Source organism: Myxine glutinosa, chromosome 1 (assembly GCF_964187855.1).
Source record: "Myxine glutinosa chromosome 1, kmMyxGlut1.1, whole genome shotgun sequence".
NCBI classification, from domain to species: domain Eukaryota; kingdom Metazoa; phylum Chordata; class Myxini; order Myxiniformes; family Myxinidae; genus Myxine; species Myxine glutinosa.
The window spans coordinates 366,541,950-366,562,051 of record NC_136261.1 but is presented as its reverse complement, the minus strand read 5'-3'; the positions used below and the strand labels follow the sequence as shown (position 1 = coordinate 366,562,051).

The 20,102-nt window shown below is 43.1% G+C and overlaps 1 protein-coding gene across 3 annotated transcripts in view; it reads right to left on the bottom strand.

Moving 5' to 3' along the window:
• Positions 1-794: 794 nt before the first annotated feature.
• The window catches only part of LOC137413400 (E3 ubiquitin/ISG15 ligase TRIM25), a 40,003-nt gene continuing 20,695 nt past the window's right edge, over positions 795-20,102 (bottom strand). For all 3 annotated transcript variants that reach the window (XM_078770051.1, XM_078770052.1, XM_078770053.1), the window contains exons 6-9: positions 18,930-19,057; positions 14,991-15,050; positions 5,891-6,970; positions 795-3,853 (exon numbers count right to left, since the gene is read on the bottom strand). In XM_078770051.1, the coding sequence (XP_078626177.1) occupies positions 6,441-6,970; positions 14,991-15,050; positions 18,930-19,057 (718 nt within the window). In that variant the 3' untranslated portion in view covers positions 795-3,853; positions 5,891-6,440. The remainder of the gene's footprint in view (positions 3,854-5,890; positions 6,971-14,990; positions 15,051-18,929; positions 19,058-20,102) is intronic.

The window sequence follows — 20,102 nt, the reverse complement described above, 5'->3', positions numbered from 1 at the left end:
TGGGGGGGGGGGGGGTAGTGACGGGACAAACCTGGATCCACTGACCCCCAGTAGACCCCCCCTAGACCCCGATTTATTTTAATGCCGTGAACAAACTTTAGTCACAACACAACAAATATCATTTGTGGGAAATTTGGTCACAATCCCATCAGCGGTTTAGGAGAAGAAGTCTCAAGTGTTTATGGACTGACTGACTGCCCGGAACTTCCTTCCAGGTGAGCTAATAATCCGTATTGTATTGTGAGGCCAGTGAAGAATTTTTTTATTTTTTTTGGATACACGATCGAGGCTCGTGAAAAAGCTAACATTTATCACACAAAAAATCAAAACAGACACACAAGGTATATAAGTATATAATAAGGGGAGCTATATAATAAGGGGAGCGGTTGACAATATGGGGAGAGAAGGGAAAGCACACAAACATTTGAGAGCAGGGACATCGGGAGATCTTTGGGAGGGGGAGGGCTTGGGGGGAGGAGGCGTGGGAAGGGGGGGGGGGATGGGAGAAGTATAAAACACAAGGACACCAAGGACTTCCAGGAAAAAAGTTGGTATTTCAAAAAAGTGGATCTGGGGTGAAATTAGCGGGGGTAGAAAAGATCAAGGTTTTGGATGGGGGAAGATAGATGGTGGTGAACAGCTGTTTTAAAGACCTGGAGGGGAGTTTGTTCCAGAGGCGGGAGAAAAGAGGAGTGAAGGTGAGCAGAGAGTCTTGATTTTGGCAGTTTAAGCCAGAGAGAGTTTGGGTTAAAGTTCATTTGAGTTGGGTTAAAGTTAAATAAGGTAAACCGAGATAGTTTTATAAACTTTATTAAAATACCAACATTAATAAGGAATCACATTGTTGTTGTTGTTGTTTTCGTATGTAGCCTATGGCAGCTGATTGCATCATTTTTCTGGAAGCCAGGTAATGAGTTTACATGAATCATGATGAATGAATGAATGATGAATGAATGGATGAGTTTACCAGGCTGGTCACATTTTTAAAATCTCATTAAAAAAACAACATTAATAAGTAATCATAGTAAATACAAACATTAACCTGAACAGCACTCGTAGAGTGTATAGACTCGCATCACGTGTTCATCGTGAACAAAAATACCATCAAAACAAAAATACCACTCCACACGCAACTATTATGGCCCACATACATGTATCATCCATGCACCCTATTATGTCACATCGTTTCTTGGCATGGGTGAGGAACGTCATAAATTTAATTCTTCACTTAAATCGGGTCATAGATCAAATATATAACGTTTCAGATTTTTCGGATAAGAATTCAAATTCGACAATTGTGGCTGGAATACCACTTCACCAATGATGTCATCGCTATCACCCGACATACCCAATGGGGAGTTTATGACATACGCCAAGTTTAATTTTTTTTCGTCGAGTGGTCTTAGAGAAAATGTCCATATCTGTTCCTTTAATCAAATATGGCTGCCATACCATGTGACCTATGATGTCAGAGTTATAAATAAAATATTCTCCATGGGGAGTCCCCCTTATGTTTAAAGTTTTCTATCAATCGGACAAAACATTGCAGAGAAAACCATTTTACAGACAGCAAGTCCGAGACAGACACCAAGTCAGAGACAGACAGACAGACAGACAGACAGGGGCATTGCAATAATCTTGCATCCCCTTCAGGGTGAGACTAATAAGCGAGCACATCAAAACACTACAAAAGTACTCGGTAGAGCGCACACCCCCGCCAGGCTGAACACCATGTTTTGTATCCCACTGATGGGCCAGATCTGGATCCGGACCTGAACCAAAATATAATCGCTTATTGTCGCCTAACCAACTCATCCACCTAGATTTGTCATTATCGGTCCCAACCTTTTGATACATCATGCTCTATAACGGTTTTGGCCACATCTCTCAATGGTATAGAATCATGTAAAAACTTTTTTTAAATTCTCATATCGGGATCCGGATTTTCACTAAAATCGAATAATTTCCTCCTTGTCACATACCCAACCTCTCCGCCAAATTCCATCCGAATCCGTCCACAACTTTTGAGATATCCTGTTCACAAACAGATAAACAAACAGACGAGAAAGAAAACATAACTTCCATTCACCTTCGGTGGCAGAGATTTATTAATCTTACTGTAATTCACCAAATGTCCGTCTGTCCGTCCGTTCGAAGGTACCGTTCCCAATCGCAACGATATTTTGGGTGGGTAATCCTGGGACCCCCTGGAGTAAAATAGGGTATATTGTTTTTCCAATTTCACCTTTGGCCTCCAGCATTTTCCGGTTTGGACTCCCGCATAACGTTATTTTCCCGGGTTCCGCACAAACGGCTGCACCGATCGCTGCACCAATCGGACTCGGTGACCTCGGACAAAGACCTTTTATAAGGACATGGGTTGAATCCCTGCTTGAGAGAATGCCAAACCCCTCCCCGCCATCACGGTCGTTTCTCCAACTCACAATCCCACGAGATATGCGGAAAGGACGACCAAAACTAATTATCTTCTTTTTGATTCGTATATAAACATCATTAAAAGTAAATAATGACCTCGGCCAAAGTTCAAACGACGTGAGTTTAATCTCTACATGAGAGAATTCCACATAGCTATTTGGGCGGTGTATAAGCTAACAGATCGCTGTCTCCATCGATCTTGCCAAAGCCGTAACACCTTGCATATCATGACAGGCATATCATCAAAGCGTTGGACCGGACATTCCGTGATATCCGTGAGACAGATCGGTCTTTTGGAGGTGTCACCATCATCTTCTCTGGAGACTGGAGACAGATCCTGCCTGTCATCTGAAGAGGAGGCCGCGCTGACACGGTTGCTGCAACCCTGAAGCAGTCCCCCCTCTGGAGTCAAGTCCAGGTGCATCGGCTGACAAAGAACATGCGGGTGCATAACACAGGAAGTGGAGATGAAGAGTTTGCCAAGGAACTTTTGCGAATTGGAGAGGGAAGGCTACCCATCGATGCAGAAATCGGCGAGTTCAAAGTTCAAGTCAAGGAGGACAACCTGACCCAAGGAGAAAACGTCAAGAGCCTCACTGACATCATATTCAGCAACCCGAGCACCTTGCATGCTGACAGGAACAGCCTTTGCAGCCGAACCATCCTCTGTCCTACGAATGAGGCGGTTGATGAAGTGAATGTGATCGTACTGTGGCAATACCCTGGGAAGGAATCTGTCCACTTGAGCAGCGACAAGATAATGGAAGTAGAGAACAGAGACCAATATCCAGTAGAATTCCTTAACTCGATATGCATATCAGGAATGCCTCTTCACAAACTCTGCCTCAAGAAGGGAGCTCCGACCATACTGCTGCGAAACTTTAACCCTAAAAATGGCCACTGCAATGGGAGTCGTTACATCGTGGACAACCTGATGCCGAATCTCATCGATGCGACACTAGCTACTGGGCCTCATGCTGGAAACAAGATCTTCATACCGAGGATTCCAATCATTCCATCCGAAAACCTGTTCCCCTTCCAGATGCAGCGAAAACAATTCCCTGTCCGACTCTGCTTTGCAATGACCAGTAACAAGGCTCAAGGTCAGACATTGGAAAAGGTAGGCATCTACCCAAAGACAGATTTCTTCAGCCATGGACAGCTTTATGTCGCCATGAGTCGCGTTGGCAGCAGCGACAATACAAAAATGTTTGCCAAGAACTTCAAAGAGAGAAAAGGAACTTTTATCAGCAATGTCGTCTATCCTGAAGTTCTAAGCTGAAGAAGAGGTACCGTACAAAATCATTCCATTTTTTTCCCGAAAGAGAAGCGTACAGTTGATATCACGATTTGAAACACGATGGAATAATCTTTACCGATATGAACAGTGATGTGGTTTTTATTGAAATTATAAAGACTAGGGCATGCCCGTACTATATCTATATCTAAAATTATATCCCCCCCCCTCCATTTACATGAAATGGTTTGGTCCAAAGCGAACGGCTTGCGAGTGGTGACAATCCCCCCCCTCTATTTACATGCAATGGTTTGGTCCAAAGCGAACGGCTTCCGGAGTTTGGTAAAGAAATCGCCATCGCGTGCACAAACGCGCAGGAAAGCGAATGAATCGCAAATTCGTTTTTATTAGTTGTAAAACATAGTTTAACGCCAACATAGTTTGCAAACGTGAAATAAATGAATACGCTCTCAAATGTGCCATCCGAGGCAGAGTGTGCCCGCCACGTTCGGCACACGCGATCGTTCGCTGCTCTCTGATTGGTTGAATCGTTTTTTGGACATAGCTCGGTAAGTAATTGTCCGATTAATATGAAACCTTGAAAAGGCACATCCTCGGGTCCCCAGCAATATACCTGGCAAGTTAAAAGTATATCGGACCCGTGGTTGTCGAGAAACAGCGGTCACAGACAGACAAACGTACAAACGTACAGACAGAGATTACTGGAATTATAGATAGACTAGGGCATGCCCGTACTATATATATGCCCGTACTATATATCTATCTAAAATTATATCCCCCCCCTCTATTTACATGAAATGGTTTGGTTCATTCGCAACGCCAAAGCGAACGGCGAACGGCTTGCGAGTACAGTGACAATCCCCCCCCCCTCTATTTACATGAATGGTTTGGTCCATTCGCAACGACCACAGAACCCCCCCCCCCCCCTCTATTTACATGCAATGGTTTGGTCCAAAGCGAACGGCTTCCGGAGTTTGGTAAAGCAATCGCCATCGCGTGCACAAACGCGCAGGAAAGCGAATGAATCGCAAATTCGTTTTTATTAGTTTTAAAACTTTATTAAAACATAGTTTAACGCCAACATAGTTTGCAAACGTGAAATAAATGAATACGCTCTCAAATGTGCCATCCGAGGCAGAGTGTGTCCGCCACGTTCGGCACACGCGATCGTTCGCTGCTCTCTGATTGGTTGAATCGTTTTTTGGACATAGCTCGGTAAGTAATTGTCCGATTAATATGAAACCTTGAAAAGGCACATCCTCGGGTCCCCAGCAATATACCTGGCAAGTTAAAAGTATATCGGACCCGTGGTTGTCGAGAAACAGCGGTCACAGACAGACAAACGTACAAACGTACAGACAGAGATTACTGGAATTATAGATAGACTAGGGCATGCCCGTACTATATATATATCTAAAATTATATCCCCCCCCCTATTTACATGAAATGGTTTGGTCCAAAGCGAACGGCTTGCGAGTGGTGACAATCCCCCCCCTCTATTTACATGCAATGGTTCGGTCCAAAGCGAACGGCTTCCGGAGTTTGGTAAAGAAATCGCCATCGCGTACACAAACGCGCAGGAAAGCGAATGAATCGCAAATTCGTTTTTATTAGTTGTAAAACATAATGCCCAATTATTCAATTATCGCCAACGTATTTTGGCTTTTTGCAATTTAATCGCAAGGAAAAGTAGAAAGAGAAGAGGGAAAAAAAGAAAAGCCTTGCCTTGCTGCAAACAGCTGCTGCAAACAACAACAACATGGAAGGCTGCACTGTCCGGAAGTTGGCATATCGCAGTTACGATTATTTTAGTGTTAATGGCCAATTATTCAATTAGCGCCAACGTATTTTGGCTGTTTGCAATTTAATCGCAAGGAAAAGTAGAAAGAGAAGAGGGAAAAAAAGAAAAGCCTTGCATTAACGCATTAACGCTTGCATTGCATTAACGGTTCGGCACACGTGATAGCTCGCTGCTCTCTGATTGGTTGAAGCGTTTTTTGGACATAGCTCGGTAGGTACTTGTCCGATTAATTACAAACCTTGAAAAGGCACATCCTCGGGTCCCCAGCAATATACCTGGCAAGTTTCAAGTATATCGGACCCGTGGTTGTCGAGAAACAGCGGTCACAGACAAACACACAGACACACAGACAGACACACAGAGATTGCTGGAATTATAGATAGATAGATAGATACTGTTTAGATTTTGACGATTTGCGTGTGATATGATTCAACGGATGTTTACATGAATCGTTTAAAATAAAATAAAAAGCCTTCGATGTCTGATATTTTGCCTTTTCATTTGGGCCTCCCAATTGAAGCCCCGCCCATAGGGCGGGTACCGTTGCTAGTAAACATTAATAAACAATCACAATTTATTGATTTTAACAAAAAATCATCTTCACTTTGTACATTTCGTGAAATAGACGTGTTTTTTTTTTGTTTTTGTTTTTTAATACAAGATCGAGGCTCGTGAAAGAGCTAACATTAATCGCACAAAAAGACAAACCGACACACAAAACACAAAAAACAAGGGGAGCGGTAGACAAGATGGGGAGAGAGGGGGAAGGACACAAAAGAGGGGGGGAAGGACACAAACACAACATTTGAGAGCAGGGACATCGGGAGGACTTGGGGGGAGGTGGGAGAGGATTAAAACATATGAACACTGCAAGGACTCTGGGGTGAATTACCGGGGGTAGAAAAGATGATGACTTTCATCACAAACTGAACGGAATGACCGAAATCATCCCAACGAGCAAAACCGCACGGAACCATCAACGTCATAAAGCCCTATAGTGGGTTTAATGGGGTCCGTGAAGTCCCCCCTGAACACATGTATGACCCGCGAGTCCCCAAAACACCTCAACTCTCCCGCCTCGCAATCCAACAAGAACCCAAACCGTTCAGGGTCCCCCGGCAAGGACAGTGGGATCTCTTTATTGTTGTGCCATGCCGAGTAATTGTTGTTGTGTTTCTGCAAACACCAAGACTTGGGATTCCATCCCATCACGCACTCTTCCCCACCCCCTTTCCTCTCCATGGAGATCAAAGAGATTCCGATTTCGCATAAACTACTTGAACTCACATCGACCTCCCAGTAATGATGACCGGAGGAGAAATTCTCGGAGGAAACAACTTGATCCCAATAATCAAACCGATCAGGGTGATCCGGGTACGGATGTGCGTCCGTGGTTCGAGTCGCCGTCCGAAGGTCCTGGGAGATCGTGATCTGTGAATATGCAGAGTTGGGATCCAGACTCGGGGTCCGTCCATCTGTGGACATGAGACAGTGTTGTGGACATTTTTCAACAAACACATTTATCCTACTAGTGAGGTACCCGTGCTATGCCTTCAGTCGCATGTGCTATGCACGGGTGGGAGGCCAGAAGCAAACAGACAATACAGAAACGGAGAATGCTAAAGCATGAAACCAATAAATTCCACATTCCTGTAGCACCTTCAGTCGCACGTCAGACATGGACAGCAAGTTCGTGAAGGACTTCCATGAAAAATGTACCCGTTTGCGAACAAACGGGTACATTCACGTCTGGAAACATCGATCGTGGGTCCGTGGCGAATCTGCATATGGCGATCCGCGAATTTCACGTTTAGAAAGTAGAAACCGTCACGGCATTTCGTCATTCACTTGAACTCGATATCTCTTTTTTCATTCCAAACAGCATAACTCCAATCACAAATTAAATAACATTAATATAAAAAATAAACTTTTAACAACATTTGTGACATAAACAAATATTTAAATGCTGATGTGAAGTTCCATATGGTTGGGTGAATACAATTACGAATTCAAAATCTTAATTGTATTCACTCAATTCCAATCATCAATTGATACTTTAACAAAATACTGTTTTAAATGACGGTTGTAATTGTATTGGGAAATTATCAAACCCACTCATTGCCGTCATATGTCCACTTCCGGATTCGCTGCAGGTTCGTAATTCTCATCAAAATCTAAACAGTATTTGTAATAGTACAAATTTCAATAAAAGCCACATCACTGTTCATATCGGTAAATATTATTCCATCATGTTTGGAAAAACTGGAAAATTGGAAAAACAATATTGCCTACTAGCAGAAGTACCCGGCATTGCCGGGTGGGGGAGGGGAGGGGAACGAGGGGAGGGGGAAGGGGTTGGGAAGGGGAGGGGAGGGGGGAATGGAATGGGAGGGGGAGGGGGGAAGGGAGGGGGAAGGGGAGGGGGGAAGGGGGGAGAAGGGGAGGGGGAGGAGGAGGGAGGGAGAAGGGAGGGGAGGAGGAGGGGAGGGAAGGGGAGGGGGAAGTGGGAGGGGGAAGTGGGAGGGGGAGGAAGGGGAGGGCCAGTCAACAATGAAGTTGCAGCACAGGCTGAGATTCAGTGTATAATGTTCCTCGCTGAAATGCGCTAAGTTAAATATGAATAAAAAATATGGATCTCGTCATCAGAGGTCATTTTTAGGTAGGCCATATCCTTCCCAGGCCAAATGGCCATGTCTATGCCAAAAATCAAGTACGTGAACGAGTCTGGCGCACTGAATTGAAAATATATAGAACGCTCATACTCCCGCTAACCCCCGCTCTAGCAGGGAAAATGGCCTTACAATGCATGTTGTTGTTGTTGTTGCTCATACTCCGTGAAAAGTGTAGCCGCCGTGTCGCCATCTTGGTTAGCAGGACTCAACCGACTCGCTTCGCGGATCTCGTTTGTTTTGAATGTGTCCCAGATTTTAAAATCCAGACAACTGTTAAAATGCCATTTTGTGCGGCAATAAACTGCTCCAATCGGTTACGGAAGGGTTGTGGAAAGACGTTTCACAGCTGTTTCAAAGACGTTCAATTCATATCGCACAAAATCAACAAAAATCGACACAAAAACACAATGGCACAAAAGGTGAAAAAACGCAATCGCTTTTCGCTCTGAATTACGTGCAAACGCATGACGGAAATCACCATCGCCCAGCATCGAGTGCCAACCAAGATGGCGCCCGGTAACTGCATGGCAATGGTCATTCTATATATTTTCAGTTCAGTGGTCTGGCGGCGAGGATGGAACATCACGTGATCGCTCTGAGCGAATCAGCGAGCTGCTCTGGCACAGGCTGAGATTCCGTATATAATGTTCCTCGCTGAAATGCGCTAAGGGTAAATATGAATAAAAAATATGGATCTCGTCAAATATTTTTAGGTAGGCCATGTCCTTCCCAGGCTCAATGGCCATGTCTATGCCAAATATCAAGTACGTGAGCCTCTCCGTTTAGGAGTCTATAGGTAACACACAAACAAACTGTGTTTTACATATATAGATTTTACTCCAGGGGGTCCCAGGATTACCCACCCAAAATATCGTCGCAATCGGTTCAGCCATTTTTGTAGCACCTGGGAACGGACACGAACGGACAGACATTTGGTGAATTATAGTAAGATTAGTGGTAGCTTTGAGGAGGGAGGGTCGGATATTACCCAGAGCATCATATGATGCCATCAAGCAATAGTGTCCAATATGAAACTTCCATTTACACGTTGAAAGATGGGGGATGGGGGGAATTTTGGAAGAATATCAGTATTAACAGCACTTTATCTCTATTATATTTGCCATATTTGGTCTAAGATGGGTTTTATTCAGAATAAATATTATACATTGTGCACATTTCATAGTGCTATGAGTGAATGATCGTTTTAAGGCCATTTTCCCCCGCTAGGACGGGCCCCATGACCTCATGGTTCCCTTTTTGTGGCAATGTTTTTATGGCCGGATTCCCTTCCTGACGCCAACCCTTTAGTTACCTCTTATGATCTGCAGGGATACGGTGTACCTATTCTAAATCGGGGTACACACCGGGATCATTCATCCCAGCAAGCTGGTACTCAATTTGCCGACCTCGGAAGGATGACAGGCTGAGTCAACCCCCCTGGCGTTAATTCAGCGATTTGAACCCAGGATCCTAGGTGCCAAGCCGGCACCCTAACCGCTAAGACAACACCAGGCTTAATTTCATCGTGCTATCATCAAGATAAATACTTCTACCAGCGAGGCCTCAAAATTCTACGATTCTCTGAGATTATACAAAACCATCAAGCTGTATAATCCCTCATCATCATGATCGGGTCAATCTCGATCGGACATAAATAATCCCTTAAAAACTTAATATTTCCCCTAAAGTTAATTTAGCACAAGTGTAACAGCCTCAGGTGCATCCATTAGTACAATCATGTGTAACATAGTTAAACCACTCCAGAAACGCGTCATCTGGTCTGCACGTCCGTACGTGTAATCACTTATTTGTATGCCTGCAGAACGCACAGAACGATGTGATTTCGTTTTTAAACATCCGCTTTTCATCAAAATTCCAAATTTAAATATCCAAATAAAAGTTAAGTGGACCCTACGAATAAGCAAAATAGGACAGTCAAATTGTTCACAAATTTCACATTTCAACGTGGCACAAACATGGCAACCACAAATATTTCCCTTTAATCTTCGAAAAAGTGAAAAATCAAGCAGGAAATCAGCGAAATGTGCAAACATGTTGTTTGTGTTGTGTGCTTAATGTTATGTTTGTGTGCTTCCCCTTCTCTCCCCATCCTGTCTTCCGCTCCCTCTTTTTACCTTCGCAAAAGCGGAAGGTTATGTTTTGATCGCTGTGTATTTATTTGTATGTCTGTGTGTGTGTGTGTGTGTATGTTATTCGCATAACTCAAAAAGTATTCAACCGAATTGCATGAAATTTGGTGGGATGATTGGTTATTATACGGGACACATTTGATTAGATTTTGGGAGCAATCGGGTCAAAGGTCAAGGTCAAGGTCACGAAAAGGTCAAAATCGTATTTTTACCATAGCGCGGTCAATTTTTATCCAATTGGCATGCAACTAATGCCAAAATGTTCAGAATTCAATGCCCGATCTTGTGATATACGACATGACCCAGTGAAGACATTACCCTTGTTAGCGGTTGGGGGTCAAAGGTCAGGGGGGTCACGACCTTGCAAAATGTGCGTTTTTTGTCATAACTCGGTCAATTCTTATCCGATTTGCATGAAATCAGCACCAAACTGTTCACTGTTCTGTTCCCTACACTCCCATGCCAAGTACAGAACAGTAGCTGCGGCGAAGGTATGCGCTCTACCGAGTGCCCGTTCTAGTTATATATTTTGTTTGTCTGTTTGATTTGTTTGTGAAATAAATGTTAGCTCTTTCACGAGCCTCGATTCTGTATACAAAAAACAGCTTTTCACCACCATCTCTTATCTTCCCCCATCCAAAACCTTGATCTTTTCTACCCCCGCTAATTTCACCCCAAATCCACTTTTTTGAAATACCAACTTCTGTCCTGGAAGTCCTTGGTGTCCTTGTGTTTTATACTTCTCCCACCCCTCCCCACCCCCCCTTCCCACACCTCATCCCCCCAAGCCCTCTCCCTCCCACACATCTCCCTGCTCTCAAATGTTGTGTTTGTGTGCTTCCCCTTCTCTCCACATCTTGTCTTCCGCTCCCTCTTTTTATATATTTTGTTTGTCTGTTTGATTTCTTTGTGAAATAAATGTTAGTTCTTTCACGAGCCTCCATTCTGTATACAAAAAACCACAGCGAGCAAACAAAATGTCAGACTTTCACTTGCAAAGCAACAGTTCAACATGGCGGAGTTCCAAACACGATGTTTGATTCGACGTTGTTTTTTTAAATAATTATATTTTAATAGGCATTTTAATATAACTTATATTCATTTAATGAAATTAGACTGCACAACAAATGTGAATCAATGTGATCCCGTGTAACAAACTGCGTACGTAAAAACAACAAAAAAACAAAAAAGGAGTGCTGTCTACTGTATTGCCATAACTTGCAATAGAAGCCTGAAGAGCACTCGCCAAGCAGCTTGAGCACTCAGAGAAGCACTCCAACAATACTGTTGTCCGAATAAGACAAATGCAACACTTTTTTTGGAGTGGGAGCTGCTGCTGAGGTAAATTCCACAGTTAAAATTTTGAAATAATTCAGTTCAGGTGAAGAGATAGAAGATCGTTGCGAAAATTAAAGACACCAACACCGGTGTTTATAAGCATTGCGATGTATACAGGAATACAGTGATTCATTGGTATGAAGATCAGCTATATTACCAATCGTAGATTATGAAGTTTTATTGTACAGAAAGCAACCTGTTGAGGCAAGGCTTACTTGAGTCGAGCAAACAAAATGGCGGAATTAAGACCCCAAGCTGAGCAACCTAAACGCAGGCTGGCCAAAGGTAAGTATGCTAGCATACATGATCTTCAAGAACGCACCCAAACACCCAGTTTTCATTCATGCTCTCCCTTGGAGGTCAAGTATGCATGCAAAGTTTGGGGCCGCTAGGTTTCGTAGTTTTGGAGTTATGGAGGAGACACACACACACACATACACTGCCTATTATTATTATTATTATTATTATTATTATAATTCACCAAATGTCCGTCCGTCTGTCTGTTCGAAGGTACCGCAAAAACGTCTGAACCGATCGCAACGATATTTTGGGTGGGTAAACCTGGGATCCCCAGGAGTAAAATAGGCCATTTAGTTTTTCCAATTTCAGCTTTGGTCTCCAGCATTCTCAGGTTTGGACTCCCGCATAACATTCGCGTTCACATAACGTTCATTGTGACGATGTATGTGTTCACGGTAGTGTTTGACGTGACGGTGTGAACGTAATTTCGTAATGTTTTTCGTTTCGTAATCCTTTAATGAACGTTTAATGAACGTAAGAATGAGCGTCATGAAATATAAATCGTTTAAGTGACGATGTTTTCATTGTGGAAACGCGAGGATCCGAACGCATTGTGAAAACGTGCGTCCTATAGAAACGTGCTGATCCGAAGTAACATGGCAGCGTGTGCAAAGTGACTGAGAAACAGGTGTAGCGGCCGCTTCCGTGTTACAGATTCGGCGCGCACTCTGCACACATAAACATGCGACTGAGAAAGACGCGTAGCGGCCGCTTCCGTTTTGCAGATTTCAATCTTTTTTCAAAATGGGTGCCATGTACTGTTTATATTTTGATGATTTGCGTGTGATATGATTCAACAGATGTTTATATGAATCGTTAAAAAATTTTAAAAGCCTTTAATTTCTGATATTTTACCTTTTCATTTGGGCTTGCTAATTGAAGCCCTGCCCGTAGGACGGGTACTGTTGCTAGTTATTATTAATATGCTTGGATATTTTATTCATTTGTGTTCTCCATATTCACATGAGGTTTATTGAAGATCTGATGACAAAAGCTCAATTGGTATAAATTTGATGGCCTGGAGAAAAACACTGCAGCTCAATAGGAAATAAATAAAGAAACACGGACACGATTATTATTTTTTTTTTTTTTTTTATATACAAGATCGAGGCTCGTGAAAGAGCTAACATTAATCACACAGAAAGACAAACCGACACATAAAACATATAACATCGGGAGCGGTAGACAAGATTGGGCGAGAGGGGGAGGAACACAAACACAACATCTGAGAGCAGGGACATCGAGAGATCTGTGGGAGGGAGAGGGCTTTGGGGGAGGGGCATGGGAAGGGGGGGGGGGTGGGAGAGGTATAAAACATATGGACACTGCCAGGACTTCCAGGAAAGAAGTTGGAATTTCAAACAAGGTGGATCTGGGGTGAATTAGTCGGGGCAGAAAAGATCAAGGTTTTGGATGGGGAAAGATAAGAGATGGTGGTGAACAGCTGTTTTAAAGACCTGGAGGAAGGAGTGGGATTGAAGGGAGTGTGGGAGGGGGTAGGGAGAGTGGAGGGAGGAGGCAGAGTGGTGGGGAGAAAGAGAGAAGGAGGGAGGGTAGAGGGGAGGGAGAAGGGGTGGGGGCAGTGGAGAGAAAGCATGGGGTAGGAAGGAGAGTGGAAGGGGAGTGGAGGAGTTGTGTTTGTGCTTCTTTATTTATTTAAAATTGATCTTCAGTGTGTCTGGCCAGGCCATAGCATTTTTACCATTTCACCTTTTGTCATCAAATCTTCGAAAAACCTTTATAATGAAAATATGGAGAACAGAAATGAATAAAATGTACAATTTAAAAAAAAAAAATTTGTACAAGTTGTTTTCATCAAGTTTAATTTGAGCACAAAGCGGACGCGGATGTGTTTTGTATTTTGAGATGCTTTCTCATTTATATTCGTATTTATTTATCTTCCTCACTTTTGCACCCTCATCGATGTGAGTTGTTGCATCAGCCCTGAATTATAAATCATGACATCGTACACAAGTCAAAAGATATCCATGGTTACACAAGACTATACAGGTATCCTTGAGTGGAACAGGTAAACTTACCATATCTGAACTTCCAGAATGTATATTATGAAACAAATGTACAAAAGAAGGAAACACAATTAAATACTGTGTGAATTTTCTGGACGAAACAAATCTACACATCGAAGGAGTGACGAGCCCGCTTTCACCACGCAGCACAAGTATGTGGTGTAAGCATGAACAAGCAGGGGTCAGAAGATAAGGTAGGAGAAGTGCAGGGATAACATCACCATAAGAGTACAAGGAGAGAATGGAGGCCGGGTTTTAGGAAGTTAGCGAAGAAGCCGAAGGTTTGGAGAAGTGGAAGAATTATGGAGAGACGTTTAGGGGGATTGCAGAAATTGTGTGTGGAAGGACATCAGGAAAAGGGTGCATCATCCAGGGATAGAAACCAGGTGTGGTTGATTGAGGAAGTAGCAAAGGTAGTTGGTGAAAATAATGCGGGTTCGAAGAGGATAGAGAAGGACAACTGGATGCAGGCTTACTTACTACACCTGCATGAGCAAAAAAAAAAAAAGTCTGGTATTGGCTTAGCGGTTAGGGTGCGGCTTGGGATCCTCGGATCCTGGATTCTAATCCCGGTCGATCGCTGAATTAACGCCAGGAGGGTTGACTCAGCCTGTCATCCTTCCGAAGTCAGCAAATCGAGTACCAGTTCACTGGTAATTCCCTGCATGTTGCAAGAGGCCACTAACAGGGTTGGCGGCAGGAAGGGCATCCGGCCATAAAACATTGCTTCAAAAAGGGGACCACGGTGCCCGAAAAAGGGCAACCCCTGCTCTGCGGGGAAAAATGGCCTCTAAAGGCGGTTCATGAGCAAAAATAAAAAAGCAGCAAGGAGAGCTGTTGGAAGATGAGGAACGATATGGACGTGAGGTGTACAACAAGTTAGAAGAAGATGGTGGGAAGAAGATTATCCAAAATTGGCTCGCCGCAGAGATGTCATTTCTTTTTTATATTAAAAAAAAATCTCCAAAAATCATAATCACCCTCCGTCTCCATTTCCCCCTCACTTACAAAAACTTCTCATGATGATCTGGTCCAGCTGAACCACCCCCAGCTCATTCGCCGGACATTCTGTAAAATCAATCAAGATGGAGAAATTTCATTGTTCTTGAATATATTTTTCATTTTCTAGCACAAGGTATAAAAACAACAAACGTGTGGAACAAAAACAGACCTATTGGTTTAACTGCCACATCACTGATGCATTGAACAGAAATCCCTGCGTTGTACTTTGGTATACGAGAACGACACTGTACTGTAACTACATTACTACACTGTACTTTAACTACAATCGAACAGTCTTTACTGCATAATTGTTTCCACAACACAGGTGAGAACGTTTCCGAGCTGGAACCAGGTAGAGGTATCACTAAGGCTCCTGGGAATCTTCAATCCAAGAGAAAACAGTCAGGATGCAACACTGGGTATTCAGTGAGTCAGTGCGCTTCGTACAACGAACCTGCATAATTTATGATGTACCACCAGGAATACTTCTGAAAACACTTTCATAAAATAGTCCTGAATATTGGATGACCTTTAGAATGTAAGGTGTTCAATTAAAAACCCACCGAATCATTAAGACAGATAAATCTGTCAGGTTTTCTCGTACTACCAAGCTCATGTCTTATTTCTTTACCTCCGCCACCGAAGGTGGATGTAGGTTATGTTTTCACCGCTGTCTGTTTGTCTATTTGTTTCTGTCTGTTCGTCTATGTCTGTCTGCTTGTTTTCTGTTTGTTTGTCTGTTTGTCTGCTTGTTTTCTGTTTGTCTATTTGTTTGTCTGGTTGCTTGTTTGTCAGGTTGATTGTTTGTCTGGTTGTTTGTTTGTCTGATTGTTTATTTGGTTGTCTGGTTGTTTATTTGGTTGTCTGGTTGTCTGGTTGTTTATTTGGTTGTTTATTTGATTGTCTGGTTGTTTATTTGGTTGTCTTTTTTTTTCTTCTTTTTTTTGTATACATAATCGAGGCTCGTGAAAGAGCTAACATTTATCACACAAACAAATCAAACAGACAAACAACCAAAGTATATAAAAAGGGGAGCGGTAGACAAGATGGGGAGAGAAGGGGAAGCACATAAACACAACATTTGTGAGGGACATCGGGAATGTGTGGGAGGGGGAGGGCTTGGGGGGAGGTGGCGTGGGAAGGGGGGGGGGGAAGTATAAACACAAGGACACCAAGGACTTCCAGGAAAGAAGTTGGTATTTCAAAAAAGAGGTTTTGGGGTGAAATTAGCGGGGGTAGAAAAGATCAAGGTTTTGGATGGGGGAAGATAAGAGATGGTGGTGAACAGCTGTTTTAAAGACCTGGAGGGAGGAGTGGGATTGATGGGAGTGGGGGAGTTTGTTCCAGAGGCGGGAGAAAAGAGGAATGAAGGAGTGAAGGTGAGCAGAGAGTCTTGATTTTGGCAGTTTAACCATAAGAGGGTTGCAGGCAGATATTGTGCGACCTTCAGGAATATTTGGGGGACAGAGCCCAGAGAGAGCTGGAGGAGCAAGGCCGGAGAGGAGTCGGTAGAAGACAGAAAGACCACCAACCTGCCTGCGGTGAGTAAGTGAAAGGCCCTCGGAGGTAGCTTCATCACGGGAGATTCCAATGATTCTGAACGCTTTGGTTTCAACAGCGTGAAGACGAGCGAGGTGTGAGGCAGGAGCACCAGCCCAGAGGGGAGAGCAGTATTCCATTGAGCTGTGGATGAAAGCCTTCTATGTGGTGAGGAGCTCAGGTGTGCCAAGGAAGGACTTCGCACGACGGAGGATGCCTAGTCGGCGACTGGCTTTGGAGGCCAGATTTGAAATGTGGTTTTCCCAGGAAAGATCATGGCAGATAGTGAGACCCAAAAGCTTGAGTGACAGAACTTCTTGGAGAGGATTATTCAGAAAGTGGATGGGAGGGTTGTCCAGTCGGTCTTTTCGGAGAGACATCGTAAGAGTGTGAGATTTGTCAGGATTGAAAGACATGTTCCACTTGTTTGCCCAGTCAGTGATTTTGTCCAGGTCTGCAGAGAGTGAGGAGGCTGCAGACTGCTGATCTGAGGGATGAGGAATGGAGCGGCAGAGAGTGGAGTCATCAGCAAAGAGATAGAGAGGATTTTCAAGAGAGTCGGAGAGATCATTGATGAAGACCAGAAAAAGCACAGGGCCCAGAACACTGCCTTGGGGAACTCCAGCCTGATTGTTGTTTATTCTGGTTGTTTATTTGGTTGTCTGGTTGTTTATTTGGTTGTCTGGTTGTTTATTTGGTTGTCTGGTTGTTTATTTGGTTGTCTGGTTGTTTATTTGGTTGTCTGGTTGTTTATTTGGTTGTCTGGTTGTTTATTTGGTTGTCTGGTTGTTTATTTGGTTGTCTGGTTGTTTATTTGGTTGTCTGGTTGTTTATTTGGTTGTCTGGTTGTTTATTTGGTTGTCTGGTTGTTTATTTGGTTGTCTGGTTGTTTATTTGGTTGTCTGGTTGTTTATTTGGTTGTCTGGTTGTTTATTTGGTTGTCTGGTTGTTTATTTGGTTGTCTGGTTGTTTATTTGGTTGTCTGGTTGTTTATTTGGTTGTCTGGTTGTTTATTTGGTTGTCTGGTTGTTTATTTGGTTGTCTGGTTGTTTATTTGGTTGTCTGGTTGTTTATTTGGTTGTCTGGTTGTTTATTTGGTTGTCTGGTTGTTTATTTGGTTGTCTGGTTGTTTATTTGGTTGTCTGGTTGTTTATTTGGTTGTCTGGTTGTTTATTTGGTTGTCTGGTTGTTTATTTGGTTGTCTGGTTGTTTATTTGGTTGTCTGGTTGTTTATTTGGTTGTCTGGTTGTTTATTTGGTTGTCTGGTTGTTTATTTGGTTGTCTGGTTGTTTATTTGGTTGTCTGGTTGTTTATTTGGTTGTCTGGTTGTTTATTTGGTTGTCTGGTTGTTTATTTGGTTGTCTGGTTGTTTATTTGGTTGCCTGGTTGTTTATTTGGTTGCCTGGTTGTTTATTTGGTTGTCTGGTTGTTTATTTGGTTGTCTGGTTGTTTATTTGGTTGTCTGGTTGTTTATTTGGTTGTCTGGTTGTTTATTTGGTTGGCTGGTTGTTTATTTGGTTGTCTGGTTGTTTATTTGGTTGTCTGGTTGTTTATTTGGTTGTCTGGTTGTTTATTTGTTTATTTGTCTGGTTGTCTGTGAACAAGATATCGCTAAGTAATGTACAGATTCGGACAAAACGTGGTGGATATTTTGGATTGTGACAAGGAAGACTTGATTAGATTTTGGTGAAGATGCGGATCTAGATCCGAGAATGTTTTGCGATTCTTCACCATTGAGAGATCAGGCTAAAAACGATATACAGTATAAGCACGATATCTCAAAAAGTTATGGACAGATTCAGACGAAACTTGGTAGACAGGTTGTGTGTGTGTGTGTGTGTGTGTGTGACAAGGACAAATCGATTCGGTTTTGGTTAAAATCCGAATATGGATCCGCACACGACAATTTAAAAAAATTTAATGCGATTCTTCACCATTGAGCGATAGGGCCAAAAATCATATGCCATGTTGTATCCAGGGATAGAACTTCCACATGTAACTTCCACATGCTAAACTTCCACATGTAACACGCCCACAAGTTCAGCGAGTTAAAGATTAAATACTGACAGATTCCTCCCGAACTGAGTGAGTATGACGTTGCAAAAAGTCGTGGACGACTTGTAACAAAACTTGGTGGATGAGTTTGTTGGGCGATAAGAACAAGCTGATTAGATGTTGGTTCAGGTCCAAATCCAGATCTGGCCTATCAGTGGGATCCAAAATGTAAACTGTTCAGCCTGGCAAAGGCAATTTCATCGTTCTGGAAGTCAATTCCAGAACAGGTATCCTCAGATTTATAAGGCAGAGAAGTTGGCATTTGACTACAATGGTATCTGGAACTGGAAACTACTCCACCGTGTCTCCATTTCACTTCCCTTTTTAATATTCTCCGTTTGTATCACTCACTCTGGATCTTCTTCAGAATGTTCTTGTTGAGCTCGATAAACGAGTCCAGATTATTCTCCTCGAGAGAGATTTCCAGCACTGTGGATGGTGCCACCTTCTCGGATTGAAATGGTGATAATGATTCCAGCCTGGGCAAGAAACAGAACAAGCATTACGCCTACGTCCCCCGTCGGGGAAGTGATGTGAGTTGACAAAGTGGAACACGCAGAAAACATGCTATGATATGATATTTCGCTCACAAGGGTCAGACAAACATGGAGGCGGCCATCTTGGATTTTGACGTGGCAACCCAATTTTCAATAGCGTTCTTCCTTATGGCGAGATACACCCATAAACCAAATTAGAAGTTGGTACTTTGCTTATTTTTCAAGATATTCAGCTCACAAGGTTCGGACATACATGACGGCGGCCATCTTGGATTTTGACGTGGCGGCCCAATTTTCAATAGCGTTCTTCCTTATGGCGAGATACACCCACACACCAAATTAGAAGTTGGTACTTTGCTTATTTTTCAAGATATTCAGCCCACAAGGTTCGGACATACATGGCGGTGGCCATCTTGGATTTTGACGTGGCGACCCAATTTTCAATAGCGTTCGTCCTTATGCCGAGATACACCCACACACCAGATTAGAAGTTGGTACTTCGCTTATTTTTCAAGATATTCATCTCACAAGGTTCAGACATACATGGCGGTGGCCATCTTGGATTTTGACGTGGCGACCCAATTTTAAACAGCGTTCTTGCTTGTGCCTCGATACACCCACACACCAGATTAGAAGTTGGTACTTCGCTTATTTTTCAAGATATGCAGGTTACAAGGTTCAGACATACATGGCATCAGACATACATGGCGGCGGCCATCTTGGATTTTGACGTGGCGACCCAATTTTCAATAGCGTTCCTCCTTATGGCGAGATACACCCACACACCAAATTAGAAGTTGGTACTTCGCTTATTTTTCAAGATATTAATCTCACAAGGTTCGGATATACATGACGGCGGCCATCTTGGATTTTGACGTGGCGGCCCAATTTTCAATAGGGTTCTTCCTTATGACGAGATACACCCACACACCAAATTAGAAGTTGGTACTTCGCTTATTTTTCAAGATATTAATCTCACAAGGTTCGGACATACATGACGGCGGCCATCTTGGATTTTGACGTGGCG